The sequence below is a fragment of the Pantherophis guttatus genome, chromosome 12 (genome assembly GCF_059756535.1).
Source record: "Pantherophis guttatus breed Tessera chromosome 12, ASM5975653v1, whole genome shotgun sequence".
Taxonomy (NCBI): domain Eukaryota; kingdom Metazoa; phylum Chordata; class Lepidosauria; order Squamata; family Colubridae; genus Pantherophis; species Pantherophis guttatus.
The window spans coordinates 7,559,427-7,586,442 of NC_142074.1; the positions used below are offsets into that span (position 1 = coordinate 7,559,427).

Consider the following 27,016-nt stretch of genomic DNA (forward strand, 5'->3'; position numbering starts at 1 on the left):
GCCCCCAACTATTAATCATTCCCGCCGTTCATTGGGCCGAACGGCTGCCCGTCATTCTCAAAGAGGCGTAAGAACCCACCCGCCAGCCAAGGGCGGGGTGGCTGACGATTGGAGCCCCGGAGAAAACTCCGCCGACTCCCATTGGCTGCCGCCCCGCCCGCTCCTCCAGGCTCGGCCGCGGAGTCTCCCCGCGCCGCCCCGCCCCGCCCCTGGGCGGGCCCCAAGCGCGGCCTCGCCTCGCCTCCCCCCTTTTTCCTCCCCACCCGCGCGGGAGGGGGTGTGGGTCACGTGATGTTTTCGCCGTGGTGCCGCCGAGCCTGCTCGCTGGTGTGAGGAGAGAAGCGGGAGAGTCGGAGGAGCCCGGCGCGTCCGACCGGCGGCGAAAGGGTGGAAGCCGCCGCCTTGTCCGTTGCCTCGCAGGCCGGGAGCCGCCGGCTGGGCCGACGCCGAGAGTCCCGCGGGCACACATGTCCGGCCGGGCCTGGGAGACCCTTCCCTTGTGAGGGCGTCTGCTTCCCTCGCCCGCGGAGCGGTTTGGACCCTGCCCTGGCCCCTTAAGATGGCGAGCGCGCTGATGCTTGGCCCCGGCGGGGAAGGCGGCTGCACCGCGTTGGAAGGCAAAGGCGAGGCGGTGGGCACCGCGGCCGGAGCAGCAGCAGCAGCAACGGGCGGCGGCGGTGGCGGCGGCTCCAGCGGGGCGTCCAGGCTGGCGGCGCCTGAGGAGGACCAGGAGCCGGGCGAGAGTGCTCCCTGCCCGCCCCCGGCTCAGCCCCCGCATCATCTCATGCTCCTGCTGAGGAAATCGCCCAGCAGCTCCCTCTGCCTCGTCCAGGAAGAAGATGCCTTGTTGCCCGGGGACCCTGCAGCGCTGGGGCGAGCAGGAGCCCCTGCCACCCCCCTGGGCCGGAGTGGGCCTCCAGCGACCTCTGCCCGGGGGTCTGCCCTGACGCCCCCGGCAAGCATCACCTGGGGGGACGACGTGAGGAAATGCGGCTACCTGAGGAAGCAGAAGCATGGGCACAAGCGGTACTTTGTGTTGCGGGCGGAGAGTCACCTTGGCCCGGCCCGACTGGAATACTATGACAGCGAGAAGAAGTTCAAGAGTAGCTTGAGAGCGGCGGCGGCTGGAGGGAATGTGGCCCTTTGCTGCCCGTCTCCCAAAAGGGTGATTCCTCTCTACCAGTGCTTCACTGTCAGCCGGAGGGCAGATGCCAAGCATAAACACATCATTGCCCTGTATACCAAGGATGAGTATTTTGCCATGGTGGCTGAGAACGAGCCTGAGCAAGAAGGGTGGTACCAGGCCATCAGTGAGCTCATGAGCCAAAGCAAGAGAGGGTTCTTGGAGCAGGAGGACCAGGCTGATCAGCAGCTGGACGATGACGATGAACATTATGGAGCTGCCCTTCGCCCAGGAACTGTATTCAAAGAAGTTTGGCAAGTCAACGTGAAGCCTAAGGGTTTGGGGCAGACCAAGAATTTGACAGGGGTGTACAGGTTATGCCTTTCCAGCAAGGCCATTCATCTGGTCAAGCTCAATACTGAAGTACCTTCTGTCCACTTACAACTAATGAACATTCGGCGATGTGGGCACTCGGAAAACTTTTTTTTCATTGAAGTGGGCAGGTCAGCCTCCATTGGACCAGGTGAGCTATGGATGCAAGTAGATGATTCAGTGGTTGCCCAGAACATGCATGAGACTTTTCTAGAGACCATGAAAGCTCTGAAAGCCTTCTCTGAGTTCAGGCCTCGCAGCAAGAGCCAGTCTTCTGGTGGTGGCAGCAGTACAAATCCTATCTCTTTCATAACTACCAGGAGGCATCTTGGTAATCTACCACCGAGCCAGACTGGCCTACAAAGAAGGTCCCGAACTGAAAGCGTTACAGGGGGGACTCCTCCCACTACCAAAAGCAGCAGTGCTTATCGCTTCAGAACTTCTAGCGAAGGGGAGGGGACAATGACCAGACCATTTAGATCAGTTACTGGAAGTCTGATTCATTTGAATACTGCAAGGATGAATTTGGGCCGCCAAGAAGGGAGTGGACGATATGTTAGAGCAGCATTTAGCTCTTCTTATCATACCAGGTCTGCTTCTCTACCAGTTTCTCATTTTCCTTCTACTACTAGTCCTATCAGTGTTTCTTCAGGAAGTGGGCATGGATCAATTACCGATAACTTTGTAAGGCCTTCCAGTTCATCTGTTTGTGGGTCTCCAAGTGATGGAGGTTTCATTTCCTCAGATGAATATGGTTCTAGCCCTGGAGACTTTAGGTACTTTCGTGTGAGAAGTAACACGCCAGATTCCCTGGGCAATACTCCACCAATCAGAGAAGAAAATTGTTTAAATGAATACATGTCCATGAACAAACAGCAAATGGATAATAGTTCAAGAGATGATTACCGGGAGGCTGACAAATGCTTTAGAAAAAGAACATACTCATTAACTAAGCCTGCTTCAGTACCGGGACAACAGAAAACAACCCAAACTGCTTTAGATGAAGATTCCTCAGGAAGCCATGGACGCCTGTCTTGTTCTGAATCACCAAGATTCAAAAATAACCCTGAACCTGAGTATGAGGAATCAATTCTTGATTCTGTATGTAATCAAAGCAAGAATAAAGCCAGAGATGATGGATATATGCCAATGATGCCAGGAGTTGCATCTTCTCTGGCAAGCAACAGTGACTACTTGCCCATGACTCCTAAAAGCATGTCTGTTGCAAAACAGATTAACAGTTCCTGGTTGTCATCTCAGGCTGATTCTAAAGGATACATGATGATGTTTCCCCGAGGTGTCTCTTCGCCTATACGTAATCCCTTAACTGAATTTAATTCTAAGTCTGGTCATGAAAAGTCAACAAATAATGAGTACATGGATATGTCTCCTGGAAATTCTGCTGCTCCGAAGCAACCCTGTGATCCAGATTATATGCATGCCAACATCGATTCCAAAAATTTTAGCTCATATTTCTCTCTCCCACGAAGCTTTAAGGCTCTAACCGGGGAACATGATGAATATGTTCCAATGTCATCACCTGGAAAATTATTGTATGTTGGATCTGAAAATGGGAAAAGCATCAGCAATGAAGTCCTGGCTAATGGCCTTTCCAGATCACCCCATCTGAAAAGTTCAGAAGAAGGCCTTGCACAGAATAGAGTTACTAGGCCTACGAGACTTCCACTCAGTACTAGAGGTAGTAACACCATACCAAGAATGTACGATCGCACAATTCCACTTGAGCCATCTAGCCCTGGTGAATATATAAATATAGATTTTGGTGAAAAAGCAAGTAACACGCCATATTCTTTATCTGCAGAAGGATCTCCATCATCTCTTGGTTCCAGTAGTGACCATAGGCAGTCACCGCTTTCTGACTACATGAGTGTTGATCTGGATGTCCAGTCCCCCAAAGCTGCTAAAGAACTATCTAACTCTCTGACAGATATTTCAATTTATGCAAATTCAAGTATCCCTAGAAACCTGCGTGATGCTGATTATGCTAGACTTTCATTTGGTACGGCTTGTGTTAGCACAGCATGTGGTAGGATTGATGACTACACCGAGATGACCTTCAACATGGCAGCCACACCACCTGGACCATTTGCCACTGAAAGCAAAAACGGATTAAAGATTGATAGTCCTCCTTCTATAGTTAACCGACTGTGCATTGTTGACCAATATGCTAGTCACAGGGACTTCCCTGTCTCTAATCCTGATCCTCCTGTAGTACCTAAAGTCATTCGAGCTGACCCACAAGGAAGGAGGAGGCACAGTTCTGAGACCTTTTCTTCTTCAGCCACTGTTACCACTTCTTCCTCTTTCTTTACTGACAGTAGTAAAAGGCACAGCTCGGCCTCTTTTGACAACGTGTGGTTGAAACCTGAGGAACATATTTCAGATGGCCATGAAAGCAAGATGTCCAGAGATACTTCAACTGGATTTCAGAATGGCTTAAATTATATAGCTCTGAATTTACAGGAGAATTCACTAAACTGTGAGGAGAGCCCTAACACACCAAATTGCCACCTCCCAAATGGTACTCTAAATCTGGAAAGTGGAGTATATGTAAGCATAGATTTCAGCAGATCAGACAGTTTGAAGTGCAACTCCGCAAGGAAAGGTTTGTAATTTTGGCAGACACCTGCTATAATACTTAATGCATGTAAAGTTTCAGTATATTATTTTGAATTACAACTTTATAAAATATTGTATGTACCTTAATTAACACCTTTCATTTCCCAAACCGTTTCCTTGGGTGGCAACACTATATCCCTATCCCTTAAACAGCCATTCTTCTCTGCTAGACTGCAACACCCATCACCCTCAACCAAATGTTGTGGGTGTTCAGTTGCAGTCAAGGACAGACTGAAAAGTTCTGAGCAAAAACAACAACATAGTCCGAAGTCTTAAATCATTAGCACTAAATGTAACTCTGACATGGTATTCTTTTTTGTTGAATTATCTTTATTAAGTTTGGTAATACAGTAGTCAGATTTAAACTATTTGGGTAGGCATAAATCGTGCTTGCACTTGTAATTCCCAAGTTTGGGTCAAAAGTTTTAATCTTCCCAAGTTTGGGTCAAAAGTTTTACATCTTTCAATATAGTAGCAAAAAAGCAATAGCTGTACACATTCCCAGAAATATTTGAACCGTCCGTTTTAAATCCTAATGTTTTGTTTTTTTAAAAATTTGATTTATATGCCGCCCTTCTCCGGAGACTCAGGGCGGCTTACAGTGCGTTAAGCAGTGTAAGCGTTAAATTTCAGGCACTGTAGGTCCTGAAATTTATTTTCTAATTCATAGTTTTAGAGAGTTTAGAGTTACAAAACAATCACATTTTCTCAGGTCTTGGAGAAGAAATGCTCCAATTTCAGTACAGTTTCCCTCTGGTTTTTTTTTTCTATGGCAGGTCATGTTTAACAGGTTGTAGGCCAAAGTAAGATTTGTGGTGTCATTTGTTTTTATTGTTTTAACTTTAAACTATAGTTTTATAAAAGTAACTATTACAGTGAATTAAGTTGGATTCCCTTCCCCCAAAGATTTCTGGGAATAGTAGTTTTTGGAAGGGAAAGAAAAATAGAACACACCTCTGTGTTCTATTACATGATTACATGATTCTAATTACTGTTTAAGGTCACTTAGCAACTAATGATTATTTGCATGTATTTTCTGTACATAGTATTTAAAAATACCAGAATGACAACTGAGTAATACATTACTATTATTTTTTAAGAAGAACTCTTTGACTGTCACTCCATGTACACACATTATAAAAGTGTCCTAGAGTCCAAAATTTTGAACCATATGTTTTGTGTACACCTTACATTTTGGGGGCAGTTTCTAAAATTGAGTCCCTTGTTGGAGCTCCCATCCTCTGTGATTATTAGTTATACTAGCTGAGAGTTGTAGAGAGGGATGAGGTTATAGTTCAATGCTTCTTGAAGTCACCAGGTTGGGAAAGTGCTTTATAGCCTATGGAAAAGATTACATAAAAGATGAGTCAATCTGTTAAGCAGGGCATTGGGATTTAGAAAAATATGCAGCTTGCCTTGGTGTTCTTTTCTCTTGTTTTGACTTTGGCTAGATTCAAAGCATTTAAGTGTTCTCCCTAAGCTATTGAATTTCAGTCATGCGTGGAATGTCATCTTTTTGTAAATTAAGTGCATTCAGTTTCATTAGAACCAAAACTAGTGAGACCTTGTACTGCTTTGGAGCTGTTTTTAAGAACTCAGTTTATATCTGTAAAGTGTAATTGTACCTACCAGTATATACATATATGAAGTGAGAAATTGGCTTTCTGTATCTGACTGTAGCAATTGAAAACTACAGATTAAATTTTTAGTATGTTACATACTATCTTATTGTCTATTGATACCTTAATTGAAAATTTAAGAGAATGGTTGCATTTGCCTGTGCTTAATTTATATATTACTCCGTACTGAGGTTTACCATGGTAACTTTAATATGAAAGAGATGAAAAGTTTGGGAGTGGTAATAGTTGCTGAGTTTGGTAGATTTTAAGATTCTGACTATTGTTTCCTTATTCAAAAGCCATTTGTGTACATGCAGTTTATGTGTAGGAGAGTTAGTGTGTTGTAGGCAGTTGCTACAATCCAGCCCAGAATTATGAGCGCTTAAGCTTATTGACCTACTACTCCTTATTTTCCATCTCTTCTATGATTAATTACCATATTTGAATAAAACCTATTCCCGGTGGTAAAAATGTGCTTTCCTACTTGGAAGTAGTTGGGAGCCTTTCAGGTCCTACAGAAGTAGAGTTTTCAAGTATCTCTCCTTAATAATTGTACCAAGTGGAACAATGAAATATAATAATGTCAGAGTAGGTGGATTACGTCTCTCTGGTTGCTATGTTCTGGCTTTATTTTTACAACCCCACAGGTCCAACAACAACTTTATTCTAGTATACTGTAGGAACCCAACTTTTGTGGCTACTTGTACTTCGTTTTGTTGTGTGAACTTTGAAACAAGAATAAAGTGAATAAGCAATGACTAAATTAACCATGGCTCAGTACATACTGTGAATACAGCCTTTTTCATTTCATCTGTGAGCAAAGAAAGCATGAACATCATTACACGCCTATTCAAACTTGTTTAGGCTACTTCAAGGCTGGGACATGTTTGTCTCTAGATGTTGTAGTCTTATTAACAATCTAACATCAGAGATGTTTTCAGTATTCTGTGATTAAGAGCTAATCATAAAGGTGCAGTTTATGTTTATGATACAGGCTGAATTGCTCATTTACTTTAAGCATCTCCACTCAAATTTTGTAACATGGTTTACATGTAAAATGCAACAAATTTCCCAGAAGTATGAATTATGGTGCAGGGAATCTGATTCTTTTATTCCAAGGCATCATACTTTATTACTTATATGGGAAGTCTGAATACAAACATTTCTGCTTAAAACTGTAAAGCAAAATGTGAGTTTCAGGTAACTTGATGAATACACCTACTTTTCTCAGCATGTTTCACATCTGGCTTAATAATGTATGCATCTTTTTTGCTTAAAAAGATTATTGCTTTAATATAATATTGCATATTGTTTCTGCAAATAGAGCTTGAAAGGGTTTGTTCTTCAGGATTATGGCATATACTAATTAGCACAAAAAGTTAATGAACTCTGACAAGTTTTGTTGTGAGAAGCAAGACTTATCTGCCAGAAATTGTGTTGCACTGAAGTTCCCCTTTTTCCTGGGATCCAAACAAAATATTGCTAGCAGTTATTCTATTACTATGCCCCTCCTCCATGCTTTTTATGAATAGGAAGAGTTGATTCCTCTTGCCAAACAACTGGAAACTAGGGAAGCAGAACATTATATTGTGATAAATTGAAGGTGACATCTTGTGAGCAGGAGTAAACATTAGACTGAAGTGAATTGTAACAAAACACCAGTCATTTCTTCTCACAGAAAAGTTATTCAGGCTGTGGCAGTTTGTAGCAAAGGAGTGGAAACAGGAGTATCCAATTCAACTCTACTGTTTATTCTCCCAAGCTTGTATTTGAACCTTCTTTTGGCAACTGGTTTTAGGAAGAAATGTCAAGCAAAAAGTCAAGAACCTTTTCCCAATCTTTTATTTCTTCTTCCAGAATGCTTTCCCCACCACTAAAGCCAGTTTGCTTTAACACAAGCAGCTCCTGGAGTTTACTACATTAAGTCGGAGCTAAAATGACCTGGTTTTATTTTCACATAGTGTAAGTTTTTTTAAAAATAGTAACTCCTCAATTGTATTTGGCTTAAGCAATTGGAAAACAGTTTACACCTCCCTCCCCCTCAAAAATAATTAAAAATATAGTATCTGATCAAGAGACTTAAAATGGAAGTAATCTGTACAAAGAAAAATTTGATACAGATATTGTTACATTTCAAAATATCAAAACATTGAAAATTTTTGGGAGAAAGAATACTGGCTAATAGTTTTAATAATACACTTTTCAGGTGTTTTATAACATTGGAGTTCCAAATTCTGGCACAATTGTTTACATATGATACACATCTGAATTTGGTAAATTGTGGTAAAATAGGTAAAATCTTCTAAAGTGCAAGGAAAGCTTTTCACATGCAAGTAGCCCTTGACATGATCACAATTGAGCCCCAAATTTCTGTTGCTAAGTGAGATATTTGTTGTGAGTTTTGCCCCATTTTACAACTTTTCTTGTCATGGTTATTGAGTGGATCACTGCAGTTGTTAAATTGGTAACATAGTTGTTAAGTGAATCTGGCTACCCCATTGTGTTTGCTTGTCAGAAGGTCGCCAAGGGTGATCACATGACCCCAGGATATTACAACCATCATAAATACAAACCAGTTGTCAACTGTCTGAATTTTGGGGATGCTGCAGTGGTCATAAATGTGAAAAATGGTCATAAGTCACTTTTTTCAGTGCTGTTGTAACTTTTGAGTCATCACTAAACAAACTTGTAAGTTGAGGACTACTTGTAGAAGAAACTCACTATTGGAGGGCAATTTAGATTGTAATAAGAATGACAGAACAAAACAAGTATTGTTGACTCTAGTTACCTTGCTTGTAAAAATTACATTGATTGTAATCATGAAAAGAACTCTCTTCTACTCTTGTCATTGTCCTGTTTATTTGACCAGAGGAAATTCCATTCCAAAGCACCATCTGTAATAGAAATATTAGCATGGTATTTCACAGCCTGTACTCATATAGCATGCTAAATCTCTAGTTGGTTACAGGGCTGCACCTGCCATCTACTCCCTTCAGATACTTACCTGGGGCTATGTGTGTCATGCAGACCTACCCAGCCAATTATATATTACCGAAATAATCAGTTTTTCTAATCATGGCTTAGCAAATCATGGTTTAATATGGTCTGAAGTGTGTATGTACAGCCTGCTCTTACATGCTCAGTTTAGTAATACAATTTCTGCATTGTCAGTTCCTATCAGTTCCATATCCAAAGCATTTTTAAAAAGCTTTTTAAAGCTTACAGTTTAGATACTGAACAAGTGACAGACTGGAAAAATGCAGTTTCAACTGTGAAGCTTGGACATTTTATTTTCTTAACAATTTACAGAGATTTTTGTTTGCTATTCTTATATAGGAAAATCTCTAATATAAATTCAAAGCAAATGGTATATGCTATTACATCTTCCAACATTGATCAGATTCTGGTATGTGTGTTAAGACAGTCTTGCACACTGAACAATCAATACATTAGGATGACTATAACATGCTTAAAGAATGCTAAAACTGAAATACTTTCATTAAACTATTGCAAGATACAATGTGTGTTTATCAAACAGAATGTTAATCAAGAAATGCCATTTTAGTAATTTCAACAGAAATATAAGCCAAGCTTTCAACAATTACACTTTTCCTTTCAATGTACCATACATGCAACTTTTCAACCAAAATTTTAGTTTAACATTTTTTGTGCTTTCCCCCCCAACTAAAATGGTTTTCAGGTTGCAGGTAAAATAATTATTTGCACCTTTTAGGCACATGATGTCAAATATCCATATGTCACCTTCTCAAGTTTAGAAGACTGGGAATGAACAACATGCATGGAAGCAAGCAATCTTATTTTTATACATTCAGTTTGACAAAGTATTTTGTACACTTCTTAAAGTAACTGGCACTTCAGTGCAGTCATAAATGAGCATAAATTTGGAATTTAAGAGTCTACCTGAAGGTGACAAAAAGCACTTAACAGTTCTGAATAATCGCAAGAGTTTGAGAAAAGAAATCTTCATGAGCAAAAGTGAACAAAAAAGTGACACGTGGCTGCAGTAGTATTGGAATGATGTGTTCTCTTTCAAATATTGTGTAGACAGAAGTGTCTTACTCTGAAGTATTGTTAACATATCTCCCTGAATTTTGGAAGGCAAATGGGAAGAAAAAGTATAAAGTTTAGCAGCTGGTGGATTATCCAATATTGGAATCATAGCATGCATTACTTATTTATTAAGATTTAGTATCCAGGATCTGGTTTGTTCCCAAATGCATAGTTTGCTCACATTTGGGACACAAGCCAGGTCTGGTTTCGAAGCTGAAATTTTCTAAGAGGTCTAGGGGGAGAAATGTGAGATTAAAACATGGAGATTTTTGTTTACAGTACATAATACAAAAAGGTTTTGGTTAAAAGTGAGGAAATATCTTTTAAAAACTGCACGATCTTACTATGTGGAAAGGGTTGGGGGAGGAAGAAGAGAAGGAGGAGAAATCCTCACCACTGTTTGTCCTAAAGTTATGACTCATCCATAAACTGTTTGTATGACCCAGAGAGCTGCCTGCTCGGCCCACCCTGCAAATTGCTGTTTGTTTTGTTTTTTAAACTTGGGTCACATGTAATTGAATTAGGCATCTGAAAGGCAGCCTAATGATTACCTTGGTACTGTACATGTCGAAACAGAAACCTATGGCTTTCTGAGGTGAATTGGCTAAATTGAAGAAGGCAAAACATGAAATCATGCCACAACTATTGGAATGGCCATCTTTCCCTCCATGGGCTGGGCGCCTCCCGCTGTTTTGTGATAAGGATTTTTCAACAACTGAAACTGTAACTAAATGCTGAAAGAAACTTCATTCAGTTTTCTGCCTATTAGACCATTATTGAACATTTCCGAATAGAAGCAGTACTTCAAATAGATCAAATAGCTGTTTGCATGGCCTCTCATCCTTATATCTGATAGATAGATATGGGTAGTGACACAATAAAACATCTAAACTGAAAGTAGAAGTTTTATGAATGGATATGGGAGGAAGGGGTGATATCAGTTATCACAGAGATGGATTTCCAGAATAAAAGGACTTTCCCTTGGGCCCAATTTCTCTTCTATATGACCACCCAAAACCATATTAAACAAACAAATTAAGACTCCTTTTAGGGTTTCAGTGATAGAGGCATCCCACTGCTGCTTCTGTTGTCTACCCATGTGGAGGAAGGTTTCCAGTTTGATATTTTTCCCTTTGCAAATCAGATTATCCTTTATTATATTGTCCCTCCTCCCAGGTTACAACCCTAACCCTGCCCCTGATGTACTTGGTTTTTTGTGGGTTTTTTACGTGTAGGAAGTGTTTGATCTTTGATAACATTCAGATATGATCCTAATTTGCTAATACAATTATTCAACAGGATATTCGTTAACATGTGGTTCAGTCCTTTGAGGCAAGAAAGAATGTGGGTATATAGAGAGCCTGTTGTTAGGGGAGGACCAAATCCAGAGGGAGGAATTTTGTAATCACACTGAACTTACACAGTGGGATAGATGATTGGTTTAAATACATTCAGTAAGTGGCTTTAGCATGCATAAGTGAAGGGGAGAGCTACTGGTAGTTTGGTATTTTGCAGTGGCTGAAAGAGAGATAATGGCTCAAACTCAAAATTCTCACTTTTCTGCTTATGGAAGTGGAGTTGTTGATTGGGTTTCATTTTTCTCTTCTTTCCAGTAAATAATCTTTGGTGGATGGGTGTGTCACTTACCTCAGATCCCCAATTCTTGAATGATAACAAATCCCATAAATAACAAAGTTTAGGGTGGTGGGCCATATACATTCATACAAGCCTCTTCTATTTTGGATTGTCTGAAGTATAAAAATATGTTAGTTGCTGCTGCTTTCACAAAGAAGGGTAAAAATCTTTATGCTGTTAACATTTCTGTCCAGTAGTTCCAAAGAAACATTTGTGGGGAATTTGAATAAGCAGTTGGATGATAAAACTCTTGCTCATCCTGTCTGAAGAAAGTAGGCAGAACTTTGGCATTAGTATCAAAAAGTAAGAATAAAGTAAAATTATGGATTCTTTTTGTGTCTGATACCTTCAGTTGGAATTTTGTTTCAGTATTTTAATTCAGAGTATGCTGTCTTTTGCTGTCAATTTTGGCTTTGCATGCATTTGTTCTTACTACTATTACTTTGCTTTTCACAATTAAAAGGACAAATTAAAGTAATAGATTCTCCATTTTAATCCATTTTGTGAGATTATTTCAAGATGAAGTGTTAATTCTGGGGAAAATCTTGGGTATCAAAAGAATCTTGATTTATAATCTTGCTTGCTTGCTTTGCTACAAGGGATAGTAGGGACAAGCCCCTCTTACCTCCAGTGGAGAGCCTAATCCTATTCCTGGGTATAAATTGTGTAGCAAATAACAGCATTTGGGAAACCTTAGGCTTGTGAACAGAGTTTGCTTGATTGAGGGATACCACGTTCCACCCAGGTGGTAGATTACTTCGCATGCTAAGTCGTTGTGCAACAATTCGCTAGAAAAAATGGGCAAGATTTTTCCCCCTCTGTTGGTGTTTCTTATCTTTTGTAATATTGTGAAAAACCATCCAACTTTTAGAAAAGCTGCTGTGTGCAAACAGCTTACAAGTGACCTGCATGTCCTTTGGTTTATTTTAAAAGTTTAAATTTATTAAACTAATGGATCACTTGATTTATCTCAGTGTAAAGTACTCTGAGCCATCTGAATTTCTTCCGTATTAAGTGGTGAAATGAAATCTAAAAGAAAAAAAAAAACTTTAGGGAATTCCTTTTCATGACATCATTCCTAGTTAATACCAAATTACAATAAGTGTATTTGTAGTTCCTTTAGAACAGTGTCAAAAATATTGTTACCAAGGAAATATATTACCAAGGAAAGGATCATGGAATGCCTTTTGTGGAGCAGAACTTTATATGTTTAGAAAACCTATGATCTGTTGCTTCATGCTTTGTAAATATTTGCGCGACAACTGCCCCAGTATCTGGATGAAGCCGATTATCTAGACCCGTTCCAGTCGGGCTTCAGGCCAGGGCACAGCACGGAAATGGCATTGGTCGCATTGGTTGATGATCTCTGGAGGGCTCGGGACAGGGGTTGCTCCTCTGTCCTGGTCCTATTAAATCTCTCAGTGCCTTTTGATACCATCGACCATGGTATCATGCTGCGATGATTGGAGGGGTTGGGAGTGGGGGGCACTGTGTTGCGGTGGTTCTCCTCCTTCCTCTCCGACCGTGTGCAGTTTGTGTTGGCAGGGGGGCAGAGGTCGACCCCGAGGCACCTTGTATGTGGGGTGCCACAAGGGTCAGTCCTCTTGCCCCTTCTGTTCAACATTTATGTGAAGCTGCTGGGCGAGATCATCCCTAGTTTCGGGGTGAGATTCCATCAGTACGCTGACGACACTCAGCTGTACATCTCCATCCCTGACCACCCCAACGATGCCCTTGACGTGATGTCCCGGTGCATGGAGGCCGTGCGGATCTGGATGGGGAGAAACAGGCTCAAACTCAACCCCTCCAAGACTGAGTGGCTGTGGCTCCCGGCGTCCCGGTATAGTCAGGTGGCGCCATCGCTGACTATTGGGGATGAGACCCTGGCCCCCTCAGAGAGGGCTTGCAACTTGGGTGTTCTCCTGGATGCACGGCTGTCTTTGGCAGATCACATGATGGCCATGGCCAGGGGAGCTTTCTATCGGGTTCGCCTGATGCACCAGTTGCGTCCCTTTCTGGACCGGGATGCCCTGCGCATGGTCACTCAAGCCCTCATCGCATCCCGTCTGGACTACTGCAATGCTCTCTACATGGGGCTCCCCTTGAAGAACACTCGGAGGCTCCAGCTGGTCCAGAATGTGGCTGCGCAGGTGGAATGCGCCGAGTCGCACCCACGTAACACCCCTCCTGCGCGAGCTGCACTGGCTCCCGTTGGTCTTCCGAGTGCGATTCAAGATGTTGGTCACCACCTTTAAAGCGCTCCATGGCTTAGGACCGGGGTACATACGAGACCGCCTTCTGCCATCAACAACCTCACACCGGCCAATATGCTCCAACAGAGAGGGGCTCCTCAGGGTGCCATCGGCGAAACAATGTCGACTGGTGACACCCAGGGGGAGAGCCTTCTCTGTGGGGGCACCAGCCCTTTGGAATGAGCTGCCCCTAGAGCTTCATCTTAGCCCCGACCTGCGTACTTTTTGCCGTGCCCTTAAGACCCTTCTGTTTCAGCAAGCCGGACTGGCTGGCCTAATATGAATTTTAAATGGGCGTATGTGTGTTTTAATTTGAGGGCCAAATTTTATATATTTGATTTTAATTGGTTTTAAATTTTATAAATTTATGTGTTTTAATATGGCTGTACACCGTCCTGAGTCCCCTGGGAGAAGGGCGGTATAGAAATCTAATAAACTTTCAAACTTATCTAAAGAGAGAGAAACAGATTGACCACGGGCAGGTAAAAAGGCAGTGGGAGCAGGAGTGACTTTCGATTTACTGCTGGCTTCCCCATTGACTTTGCTTGTGTGACCATCGAGAATCATAATCACATGAACATAGCTGACTGTGGTGATGCTGTAGCAGCCACAAGTTTACAAAAAGAACTAGCCTGAAGATTCTTGAAATTTCAATTCCATTGGAGTAAGGAGTCCTGGATTTGGGGCACATTCTTTAAGCTAGCACATTTGCAGTAGTTCAATTTAAAAAATGTTGCTCTATGATGCACCCTTTTAGCTAAATGAAGGTTACAAACCAACAACATAGAGAATTTTAATAGGATATTGAGCCGCGGTGGTGCAGTGGTTAGAGTGCAGTACTGCAGGCTACTTTCGCTGCCTGCCGGCTGCCTGCAATTTGGCAGTTCAAATCTCACCAGGCTCAAGGTTGACTCAGCCTTCCATCCTTCTGAAATGGGTAAAGGGGGGACCCAGATGTTGGGGGCAATATGCTGACTCTGTAAACTGCTTAGGGAGGGCTATAAAGCACTGTAAAATGGTATAGAAGTCTTAAGTGCTATTGCTATATAGATTCTAAGGTATATGATAAGATCCCAGTTGATTGGACATCATTCTAGTAAAATAAATATCACACCACAGAAGTATCCATATACTCTTATTATAATCATTTACATACCTATGGGCTGCCTTAAAGGAAAGAAATGCAGGACATCCTCTGTTAATCCTCTGGACAGCTGAGATTGTACAGATTACATGTAGAAATTCAGAAAAAGAAATGTGGCCAACTTGCACAATAGTTCTGAAGAACAGGGTATGGACTGGCTTCAATGGAATTTTTAATAGTTTCATAGCCATAAATTGTCCTTCAAAGTATATGAATGTGCCAACCAGAATTTTAGTTTGAATTTCCGTCGAAACAATGCAAAAGAAGTGTCTCTTTCCCCTCCCATTTCAGTTGCACTAAAATATTTTTGTTCTTTTCCTAGACTGATGGCATTACCATGGAAACCATTGTGAGAAGAGCAGGCTTTCCAGCTGGTATCTCCATAATTGTGTGGTGCTTTTGGAAGCAGAGCCCATCTCCAGCCAACTCTGTTCACTTCCACCAGCACAGACGCGGACATGCATCATTGGAATGAAATTTCATTGAGGAGTGGTTGAGTCTACAGTCGCGCTAATCCAAATGAACTTTTGTCATGGATGAGTTTGGATGAAACAGGTTTTTTTTTCTCTCTCTCCCCACCCTGCTCCCTGGCTCTCCTAGCACCATCTGTGAGACGATACGAATGCTCGAGTAGAAAAACGATAACTTCCTGCACTATTTCTACATCTCCTGCAGCCGGTTTTTGTTTCGAGAAGTCGCAGTATCAGAGAAGCTTCCTATCATGGGTTTGCTTTTCTTGTACTTGAAGTGATAGCTGAAACAATTTATCATTGGCTTAGAATTATTATTATTATTATTATTATTATTTTTGGCAATTAAAAACCTATTTTGAGAGGATGGGGAACACATGTCAAGGCGATAATCCTAAACAAAGTTATTTGTAACTCATTGAAATCAGTAGATCATAGTTCCAGAGCTAGAGGCCTGCAGCTAGTCTTTTGGGTAGTAAAATTCCAACACACACATGCACACAACACTCCCAGTTTCCCTTAGCTAAAACAGTAGAGTCTGGGAGAACGCTGTTTCCATTGCCTGCCTGTTCTTGCATGCGCCATAGAGATGCTCTTGTTTACCTTATTCCCTGCCTCCTCTAGAGAAGCTACCACCTCTCTTCTCCTTCCCACCTTGGCAAAATAGTCCTTTCTCAATTGTTCCCATAGTGGCCCCTTGAAAAGTGACCACTGATGGTAGCTGCAATTGCTGGAAAGCAGGTGAACTAACTGCCAGTTGGTGGGTGGGAGAACCTAGCATGGTTCCTCTTTTCTTCTGCAAAAGAATGAGACAAGCAGAGGTCACAGTCTGGTACTCAGTTACAAGGGAAGAAGCGTCCGTGGATTTATTGGTACTTAAAGGCCAGCACGCATAGAATGGGGCTGTGAATGAACAGTCCTCTCTCATGCTGATTGATCCCCACTAGGTGATGGTGAGATTTCACAGCCACAAAGAGCAATTTGCTATAAACAAGAGAAGTGGTACTCTCTTTTTTTGTTTGTTTAATTTCACTTTACGGTACAATAAATTTATGAGTCCTATATCTTTTTTTTTTAAATAAATCTATGTCCTCTTAAATTTAAGAGTGTTCTGAGAATATCTGGAATGTAAAAAATAGAACTGAAGAATTGGTTGTATCTTGATTACAGTTAAAGCATTTTCTTATGTCCCTGTATAGTTACTTCTATGACTTTTAAATTTTGGATAAATGGGGAGTTGATTTTTTTATAAGCTGAAATGGAAAAAAAAAAATTGCAAACTTTGCAGTTGTATATTACCCTTGCGTTACGATGTTAATGTGCTGTAGAGCTTTTATAGAGAGAATCCCTTAATCTTACACTTTGATAAAAGATCCCTTTTATTTGGAGCCATTCTTTTATTTTCCCCTAAAGTTAGCAAAAATGTAACTAATAACTTTATTATTATTAATAATATTATTATGCCTAATGTGGGGAAAAGAAGACCTTTCTTATTAGGGGTGTTGTTTAAAATTGGAAATTCAAAATTATAGCGAAAGCTAGGTACATCAATCCTAGGCTTCTGTCCTTAGAGAACGTGACGCTAGGGTCGGTACATTGAGTGTGCATTAATAATTAGAAGCACTGATATTTGAAGGAGTTGAAAGCAGGACACAGATCCTCAGGTGCCACATGGCTGATATTCCTTTTACCTTGAATATTGTACAAATATGAAGTGCTGCCTCATGTTTTGACATCTGATCTTTTGTAAAGCAAATTAGATCCTTTTCAGTTTTGATGTCCATCACCATGTACTGGAATCTTTTTTTTGGTTCAATTTAACGTGCTTGTCACCTAACGGTCTAGGGAACTTTTGCCAAATACAGCCGATACCGATGAATTTATGTGGAGTGCTGTAATCAGAAAGGAAAAAAAAATGTTGCAGAGTTTAAAAGCACAGATAAGTTTTTGAATCTATTAAAGCAGGATTTTCAAGAGTAAAGTTAACCAGTTGCTGCTAACTTTAAAAGTATGACCACTTTTCTAGATTGCAGTGCTGTCTTGCCAGGTTCTTTTGGTTAGGATTCTGTAAATTGGCAATGCAATAGGCTAGCCCTCACCAAAGGAGCATCCCGACCAATTTGTTTAGTTTGCCTATCCCAGAATCCCCAGCCATGCTAGCAGGAATTCTGGGAGTCTGAACATCTCTGGAAGGGTACCAATTTGGAAGAGGCTGCAGAAGGTACTTTTTACATCTTTTAGTTGAATAAATAAAATGGAGGGTGACAGTTCAAAGAGATGAATTGTGAAAAAAGTTTGATGAAAGCCACATTCACTACATATGAATTCCCGAGGCGGCCATAGAGCACTGATTTTACAAATGCTGAATCAATGGGTAACCTCACAACTACTGGTACAAAGATTAACAGGTACAGCATAATAAAATATGCAATCTTTCTTGTCTTAGTTTACAGCAACTAACTTATTCAGTATTGTGCTGGAGGACCATCTCCCAACCATATCGCTCTGTGTGGGCCACCTTCCAGCCACCCATTTGATGCTGCTGTAGAGTACAGAGAAACCAACGATGGAACAATGTTTGTCCTGTAAATTTTAATTTGATATTGGACAGTTGTCTGTACAAACTAAAAACATATATGGTTGAAATTGTTCATTATATTTGCTATTTCTGCTTCACTGATCTGTTTAAAGGTTTGAGCTGATTGATCTGGCTGTGTCTTCCATTGTAAATATTGTTACATTGTTTTTCATGGTAAAATGCAGCACATTTGCAATTTTGGGAGACTAGCTTGAAGCTCTGTATAGTGTTTATATTTATCTGAATTGGCTTTCCATAGAGCTACTTGCAGTAAATGTGTTCATGTAGTGAGTGGTTGAGTGATTCTTTAGACTCCTGACTTCAAGAGCGACATGCGCCCATGTTCAGTTCATATTAAGAGTAGATTTAAATCTTTAAAATGCTTCACATGTACCTCTTCAGCTAAACACTTCTGTGGGTTGTTTGGAATGCCCCAAGGATACTATTTTTTATTATTCATTTAAAACTGTAACAAGCATGAGCCCAAGTGTGATTTACCTGAAAGTATGATTTAAGGCACTTTTTAATGTATTATAGTTTAACTCCTGTATAGTTCCTTTTTTCTTAAAAAAAAAAAAAAGTGGAGAAAACTTTTTTAAAGCAAGAGGTCTCGTCGTAAATCATTCACAGCCATTCACTTCCTTCACAGAAAATGCCTTTCCAGATGCCTAAAATAATATATGAGCCAGAGGTCATGAGTGGCTTGTGATCAATTGTATCACAGTTCTGAATTTCAGGAAATGCCACGTTGTCCGAAATCCTCCCTTCCCAAGTTTCATTTCTCCAACAAGATCATCCCAGGCCTAAAGAAACCTGGTTCAAAGGAACATCTGAATTAAAATGGACACAAGGGAAACACTTACTTTGGGCTGTACTACCACTAATGAAATAATAGCCTATAATCAATCAATAAATAGGAGTTGTCTCCTATCTGAAAATGGTGTAAGAACTTTCACCATTTTAGCTGGATGATTCAAGCTTTCCAAACAGTTTTCATTACTAGGACTATACATTTGATAGACGCCACAAGCCTTATATCCCCAGAGAACTAAAACAATTTAGATTCTCCTAATCATTGTTAATGTTCTTCAACCGTCTTCTCCAAGGTAGTTCTGGCTATGGCCAAATAGGAACCACGGTTTAACCAATTCAGAAGGTGCCAGCTTCTGAGAAAAGCTGGCTTATATATGTTCTTTTACCTTACAAATTATGATTGGAACTGGAGAAAAGCCTTATGGAAAGAAAAATGGAAATCTGGAGACAATGTTAACTGTGCAATTTGGAAAAACTTTGAGCATCTAATATAACTCAACCTTTGAAGAGATCCTCCTCTATCTGTGTTTCTGAAAATGTCTGCAGCTATTTGGACTCTTGACTTCAGCTCTGATCCTTGGGTTTATGTGTTGGGGTTGGGGGGAGATCTTCCTGGAGATCTTACAGAACTCCCCCACCCCCCACCCCACTAGACAATGGTGTAATCACCGGGACAAACATGATTTTCCCTTTCCCTGTTCCTTTAGCTCTGCTGGACTAAACTTAGCAGGTTTAAGGATCTTTAAGAATCTCTTAAGACCTCTGATGCCGGAAGATTGATCCGGACGTATTAAGTGCTCATCATGATACCTTGCCTTAATCTTGCCACAACGCTAAAGTCAGCCCTGCAGATTGAAAGCTGCAAAACAAATCAAATGTGTGCCTTACCTGACTTGGCATACAGCTGAACCAAGATGAAGACAAAGCTGATTCTTTTCTTCCTGGAATAAATTTAATTGATAAAGGAGACTATTCGTAGTTCATGGTTGAAATGAGGGGTACTTGGTGCTTTCTGAGTTTGGTTGTTTTCTTGAAGACATTTTATTGCCCAAACTAGGTAACAACTCAGCAAGAAAATAGCCAAGTTCGGAGATCATCAAGGACTCTTCATATATTTAATCAAATACACCCTCTGTATTTTAACCCAGTTTTTTAGAGCCACTAGAAATTATGTTCCACCCTCCCAAATCTTGAATTTGAGACATTTTCACTCCCAACCTATGCTGAAAAGGCAGAACCAATCTGCACTCCCTTAATTGTTTAGAAAAAAAGTACTGATAGCAAAATCAAAGCATTTTGGTTTTTGTCTTTCCTACGGCAGAATCCTATCCTGGACAGAAAACGTCACAGAAGTGATTAGTAAACTTTTCCCATGAGACCACCTAGGGTATTAACCAAACACAGCAATTCATATTCTATGTGTTTGCGTATCATTCAATACAGTTAGCTTTTGAAGCATGCAGTTAATTCCAGGTGCTTCTGGAATTAAAACAGGAAATATTTACAGGGCTTTTCTTTCTAATTGGACTTTGTTTTCTCTGGCGGAAACAGGCAAACCTTTCTCTTTCTCCCAAAGATTAAAATCGTAACCCACAGCAAAGTCACTCCGTGTACTGCATGCTTTCCAGATGAAACAGCCCATGCAGACAGCTCCCCTTTCTCCCGGCCTCATGTTATAGCAGACAGCATATGTTAGGAAGGGGGGAAGCACTCCTGCTACGTAGCAGAAAGTCATGCGAGCAGTAAATAAACAAGGCACATTATCCAAACAGTGTTGGATAATGGTTGCAACTTTTTTTTTTTTTGAGCAAAAGTACTGCTGAAGAGGCTCTGCTTTTGAAATGATTTACTGAACCTGAAAACGATGGTCAACACTTTTATTTCAGAGTTTCAATGGCGTTGGTGAGTTTCTGGCTACTTACGAGGCTCCTCTCCAGAGCAGAGGGACAACTTCTCTAAGAGGACCAGTTGTTTGAAAGACCCTCCCCTTTAGAGGTTTCTTTGAGAGTTTATGCACCTTGTGTATCCAATCACCAAGAGCCTTGGTAGTACAGTGGTCTAAGGCACCCTGTTATTAAGCTGGTTATTAAGACCAGCTGCCTGCAATTACTGCAGGTTCGAATCTCGCCAAGGCTCAAGGTCGACTCAGCCTTCCATCCTTTCTAAGGTAGGTAAATTGAGGACCCAGTTGTGGAGGCAATAAGCTGACTTTGTATAAATATACAAAAGGATGAAGGCTATTGCTGAGCACATTGTAAGCCGCCCTGAGTCTCCGGAGAAGGGCGGCATATAAATCAAATTAAAAAAAAAAAAATCACACTTGGCCAAGAAAGAATTCTATTCTTTCAGGGAGGGGTTTCCCCCCAAAATACTAACAGGAGTGGGAATTTGGTGCTTAGAGGAAAGACAGAATGAAAAAAATAGAATTGGACTTAAAAAAAACCCTGGTCTAACCTAGAAATGTTTGTAGAAACCTGCCTTTCCAATTTCTTAAGAGATAATTTCCCTGTCAGGTTTTCATTAAGATTATGTAGAAGTCTGTCTTTCCAATTTCTTCAGAATTTCCCCCCCCCCATGGGATTGGCCGCATGGATGGACAGATAAATAAAAGAGATGGGAAGTCATATAGTTTCATAAAGAGAAGAGGGCTGATGGTGTGTTTTTCTTTTAAAAATGCGTTTCTTGTTCCATAGCCTTGTCTGCCCACACCTCCAAATCTGGAGCACCCACAACTTCTGAAGGCAAGCTCTTCCACTGGTTAATTGCTATCACTGTTAGGAAATTTCTCCTTAGTTCTAGGGTGCTCCTCTCCTTGATTAGTTTCCATCCATTGTTTCTTGTCTTGCCTTCTGGTGCTTCGGAGAACAGGTTGAACTCCTCTTCTTTGTCACAGCCTCTCAAATATTGGAACACTGATCATATCACCACTAGTTTTTTAACAGATTAACAGAATTGGAAAGGACCTTGCAGATCATCTAGTCCAACCCCCTGACCAAGCAGGAGACCCTACACCAGTGTTGGTGACCCTTTTTGGCACCGAGTGCTGAAACGGGAGCATGCGCATGCACATGCCAGAAACCAGAAGAGCAGCCGCCTGGCGCGCATATGCGTGCCGGGAACATGATCTTCTGGTTTTCAGCATGTACATGTGCACTGGCCAGCTGGTCTTCACGTGCGCATACACGCCAGAAACTGGAAGACCAGGTGGCCGGTGCACATGCATGTGCCGGAAACCGGAAGATCATCTTCCCGATGCGCGCATGTGCACCGGGCAACTGCTCTTCTGGTTTCCAGCGCTCCCGTGCACGTGAAGACCAGCTGGCCAGCGCACCAGAAGAGCAATGGGCAATTGCTCATGTGCCCAGAGAGATGGCTCTGCGTGGCACTTCTGGCACACGTGCCATAGATTCACCATCACAGCCCTACACCATTTCTGACAGATGGCAGCCCAGTCTCTTGAAAGCTTCCAGCGATGAAGCTCACACAACTTCTGAAAGCAAGCTGGTCCATTGGTTGATTGCTTTCACTGTCAGAAAATTTCTCCTTATTTCCAGGTTGAATCCTTGTTCAGTTTCCATCCATTGTTCTTCGTTTGGCCTTCAGGTGCCTTGGAAAATAGCTTGACCCCCTTCTCTCTGTGGCAGCCCCTCAAATATTGGAACACTGCTATCATGGTCCTTCTCTTCACTAGACTAGCCATGCCCAGTTCCTGCAACAGTTCATCATGTTTTAGCCTCCAGTCCCCTAAACATCTTGGTTGCTCCTCTCTGGACTCTTTCTAGAGTCTCAACATCTTTTTTATAGTGTGGTGACCAAAACTGGATGCAGTATTCTAGGTGTGGTCTAGTTCTTTTCACTAGACTAGACAAACCCAATTCCTGCAACCAGTTTTCATACGTTTAGGCTCCAGCCCTCTAATCATCTTTGTTGCTCTTTTCTGCACTCTTCCCAGAGTCTCTACATCTACCATTAACTGCCTTCCTGGTCCAGCGGAGAAGAGTGAACCTTATACAAGAGACTTCATAATGAAACAGCTTTAAGATCGAATTAAGCTGCGGTCATACAGTGAGAAATGGAAAGCAAACATGTACTTCAAACCCCTCTTGAATATAACAACAACAACAAAACCCTGACTATACTGCAGGCAGTCTTGATGGCAAAGGTGTATCCCATAGAAAGCTGTCTTGAGCTGTTTTGAGGAAATGCTGGAATGCCATAAACATGATGTTTCAGGAGAAGTGCTGGCCATGTTCATCATTTTCCCCATCAGAGATGACAATACTGATACTACAGACCAGTTCAGGTTTTAGACAGCCCAATCAAAGGAAAAAACAATTATTAGTTTTGGTTCAGCAGACATTAGCAGAGGATGGAGGAAGACTTTAAGACTTCCATTTAAGACTGTGATTGATAAACCACAGATTGCCAGATCCCAAGAATATATGTCAAGATTACATCCATGTTCTTTAAATGCCCTCCTCCTTATGCCTCCACCCTTTGCCATCTCTTCACACTACAGGCTAAAGTAGAGATGAACAACCAAGGGAGCAACATAATTTTTCATCCAACAGAGCAGAATGAGATAGATGGTACCTTCACCATCTTGTAGTGAAATGGTAATTCCAGACCAATGATCAAATTAGGCCAATGGAGACTCAGGCTGTGGTTTCCCTGTTCAAAAGATGGGCCATTTCTCTCCTGAGACTTAACTTGTCTAACATTTACAGACTTTATTTTTTCAGATGAGTAGCTCTGTATTTTTTCACCCCCTTGTGAGACCATTTTGGGTGGGCTTGCTGATCTGTAGCCGCTTAAAATGCCAGCTCTTTCTCCTTTTCTGTCATGTCTGCATTGATGGGTGAGCCCTTTGCACTCTGAACAGTGACAGATTTATGAATTTTAACTACAGAAACCCACTTTCTTATTACCTGCAGCCACCGCTTATTTTTCAACTGAGTTGGCAGAACCAACCTCTCTGTGTTTTATTTTTCTTAGGGAAAAAGCAGTGTTATATTTATAAGTCTGCTTTCTTTTTCAATTGAATGATGACATTGTATTACCAAGCCTCCCTTGCACACATGCGTGGGAATCTGCTCCTTCACTTAGGATATTTAATAAGCCAGGACTCATTTATTTTGTAGGTCACAGTGTTTCCTGGTGAATTTCTGACACGTTTTATTGACATTTTTCAAAGAGTTTGGTCATATGTTATGAGTAGATGCTGGATTAGGAGAAATTATTCTCTTTGGCACAGTAGAAGGGGTAGAAGCACTGGAGGATAATGGTGGATAAATGGGATTGAGGAGAACATTGGAATATCTAGAAGAAGTATAAATAATCATCAGGTGCAAGTCAAGATGTGGAAACTGACCAAGGAGAGAATCAACCTGGAATTAACTACCTAAGAGTGAGGACTATTAACCAGTGGAACGACTTGCTTTCAGAAGTTGTGGGGGCTCCATCACTGAATATTTTTAAGAAGGGTGTTGCAATATTTTCAGGATCAGACTCAATAAGATTAGCAAGAGTTAAAGATTTAACTATATATTCTTTTATTTACATTAGGCATTCTATATTCACTGAATATTCACAGATAGAAGCGAGGGAAAGGGTGTAGGTAGCTCCTTATATATACAATGGGTGGAGCTATATGTGGGAGTGGTGAATTATGAATACATTAAGAAGTGAAGAATAAGTTAACCCCTGATACCCTGTCTGTACACTATTTACACATTAGAGAATAAGGCATTTACATCTGACAAATCCCCCTCTAAATGCCGATTCGTTATACAACACCAGTTACACTCAGATTCAGGACAATACAAAACATACAACTTAGAGGTTAAATATTTATGCTGCTTAGAAGGTAAAGGCTTTGTCAATATATCAGCTAATTGTTCTGAAGTGTCGCAATGCACTGCTTTAATAAATCCATCCTGAGATAATTGTCTCACATGTTTAAATTTTATATCTATATGTCTGGACCTTTGTCCAATGGCATCAGATCTAGATATTTCAATGGCTGCTTTATTGTCTTCATGCATAACAAAGGGCAGAGCAGGTTTTTTCCAGACATCTGAAATTAAATCATTAAACCATACAAGGTTATTTGCGGCTTTGGATAAACAAACATATTCCGCTTCTGTCGTTGAAGTGGCCACTAGTTCTTGTTTACCAGTGTACCAGTAAACTGGACAGTCGTTTAAGAGAAATACATAACCAGATGTACTTTTTCTGCATGAAGTGTCTCCAGCCCAATCTGCATCTGCATAACACGTAAGCTTTGGTTCTTTAATATCATTAGGCTCTAACATTAAACAAAAGTCTAGTGTACTTTTTAGATATCTTAAAATTCTTTTAACAGCTTCCCAGTGATACATTGTTGGTTTGCTGACATGCCTAGATAATAAATTGAGTGGTAAAGCGATATCTGGTCTAGTCCAATTAGATATGTAAAGGAGTGAACCTATGATTGATCTATAGAATGTATTGTCCTTGAACTCGGGAGAAGATTCATCAGAATTTCTTAGAAAGTCAGTTTGCATAGGGGTATCACAAGGTTTGGCATTGGTTAAGTTGCATTTATTTAAAAGTTCTATGATCTTATCTCTCTGGGTAAGTTTGAATCCTCTTTTTGTCTTATTAATTTGGACACCAAGGTATTTGTTTACCTTGCCTAAAGATTTCAATGAGAAATGCTCATTTAGTTTAGTCACAAAAGTTTCTCTTCTTTCTTTATGTTTTCCTATGTATAAAATGTCATCCACATAAATCAATACAAATTCAATGTAATCATCACCCCTCTTGACAAAGAAACAATTATCAGCAGTGGTAGCGTTGAAGTCCATGGTCTTAAGTACTTTTACTAAGCAATCATACCACCGTTTACCAGATTGTTTTAGCCCATATAAACTCTTGTTTAACAACCAAGTCTCATTTCTGTTTGTGTATTGACTATGAGGTGCTCTCACGTATATTTCTTTATCTAATTTTGCGTGTAGGTACGCAGTCTGTATGTCATATTGGAATACATCAAGATTGAGTGCTGATGCTACCACTAGAGCTGTTTTGACACTCTCTGTTCTTACAGTGGGGGAATACGTGTCAGTATAGTCCTCCGGATATTTCTGTGCATAACCCTGTGCAACTAATCTAGCTTTGTATAGAGTATTTCCTCCCTCTAAATTCTTAATTTTATATATCCACCTGGTACCAATAATTGTCTTATCTTTAGGTGCAGTTGCAGGTGTAAATACATTTAGTCTTTGTAAACTTTCCATCTCTTTCTTCATTGCTAATTCCCATTTTTCCTTTTCTTCGTGAGGAAGTTTTAACACTTCCTCGTATGTATTGGGTGTTGTTGGTTCATCATCCATGTGCATTACATAATCCTTGTATTTATTTGGCATTTGATTTCTGGTGTTTCTAATGATTTTTTCGGGTTTACTATCGTTATCATGCAAATATCTTGCTTCCTTTTTTGTTAGTGTGTCTGTCTTTATTTTGTGTTGGCTATTTGTCCAAGTTTTGGTTTTGTTTTTATATTTGTTGATATTTTGCTTTTCTATAATCTCTTTCTCATGAGGTTTTGTATCTTCATGTTTATTTGGGAATATCTCATTAAGATGTAATTTAGACCAGTTAGCTTGTTCATGGAACACAGCTGTTCTGGAGACTATAAATTTGTTGTTACTATCAATGAATCTGTATCCTTTAGTGCCAGTCTCATATCCCATAAATCTGAGTCTTCTGGACACATTTTCTCCCTTTCTTCTTAATTGTTTAGGTATGTGTACGTCTGCTGTGACTCCAAATATGTGCATGTGTGCTAATTTTGGTTTTCTATTATACATCACTTCATATGGTGTCTTATTTACAATGCTGGACCATGTTCTATTTTGTGTGTAATTTGAATAATGTAAGGCTTCTGACCAGAATTGTTTGCTTAAGCCAGCATCTTCCAATGTGCATCTAATCATGGTTTGTAATGTGGAATTTTTTCTCTCTGCAATCCCGTTTTGGAACGCAGAAAATGGACTAGAAGTGTAATGTAACATTCCTTTGTCTTTTAACCATTGTGAGAATTCTTTAGACATGAATTCGCATCCTCTGTCTGTCATAATTTGTTTTATTTTGATGTTGTGTTGTGTTTCTATGCGTTTGTAAAATTCTTTAAATTTTTGAAATGTTTCATCTTTGTGTTTTAATGTATAAACAAATCCATAGCGGCTATAATCGTCCACTATTGTCAGGAAGTAACGTTTTCTATAAGTGATTGATGGAGTTAATGGACCAACTA

The 27,016-nt window shown here is 40.7% G+C and overlaps 1 protein-coding gene and 1 long non-coding RNA gene across 3 annotated transcripts; one reads left to right on the plus strand and one right to left on the minus strand.

The window, feature by feature from the left end:
* The first annotated feature begins 118 nt into the window (after nt 1-118).
* Nucleotides 119-18,191, plus strand: IRS4 (insulin receptor substrate 4). Its single transcript, XM_034435041.3, has 3 exons — nt 119-4,121; nt 15,179-15,581; nt 17,773-18,191. The coding sequence occupies exons 1-2, from the start codon at nt 560-562 to the stop codon at nt 15,181-15,183; spliced, it is 3,567 nt and encodes a 1,188-aa protein (XP_034290932.1). The 5' UTR covers nt 119-559; the 3' UTR covers nt 15,184-15,581; nt 17,773-18,191.
* On the minus strand, nt 5,211-15,183 carry LOC117675957 (uncharacterized). 2 transcript variants are annotated; one of them, XR_004594310.3, is made up of 3 exons: nt 14,869-15,183; nt 8,543-8,648; nt 5,211-5,474 (listed from the first exon to the last, which is right to left on the minus strand). It is a non-coding gene; the product is annotated as an uncharacterized LOC117675957 (long non-coding RNA). The 2 variants fall into 2 exon arrangements; XR_004594309.3 differs by lacking the exon at nt 5,211-5,474 and adding an exon at nt 6,971-7,320.
* Nucleotides 18,192-27,016: the final 8,825 nt, after the last annotated feature.

Excerpts from the sequence above, each read along its gene's own strand:
- IRS4 (XM_034435041.3), top strand. The coding sequence starts at position 560 with ATGGCGAGCGCGCTGATGCTTGGCCCCGGCGGGGAAGGCGGCTGCACC.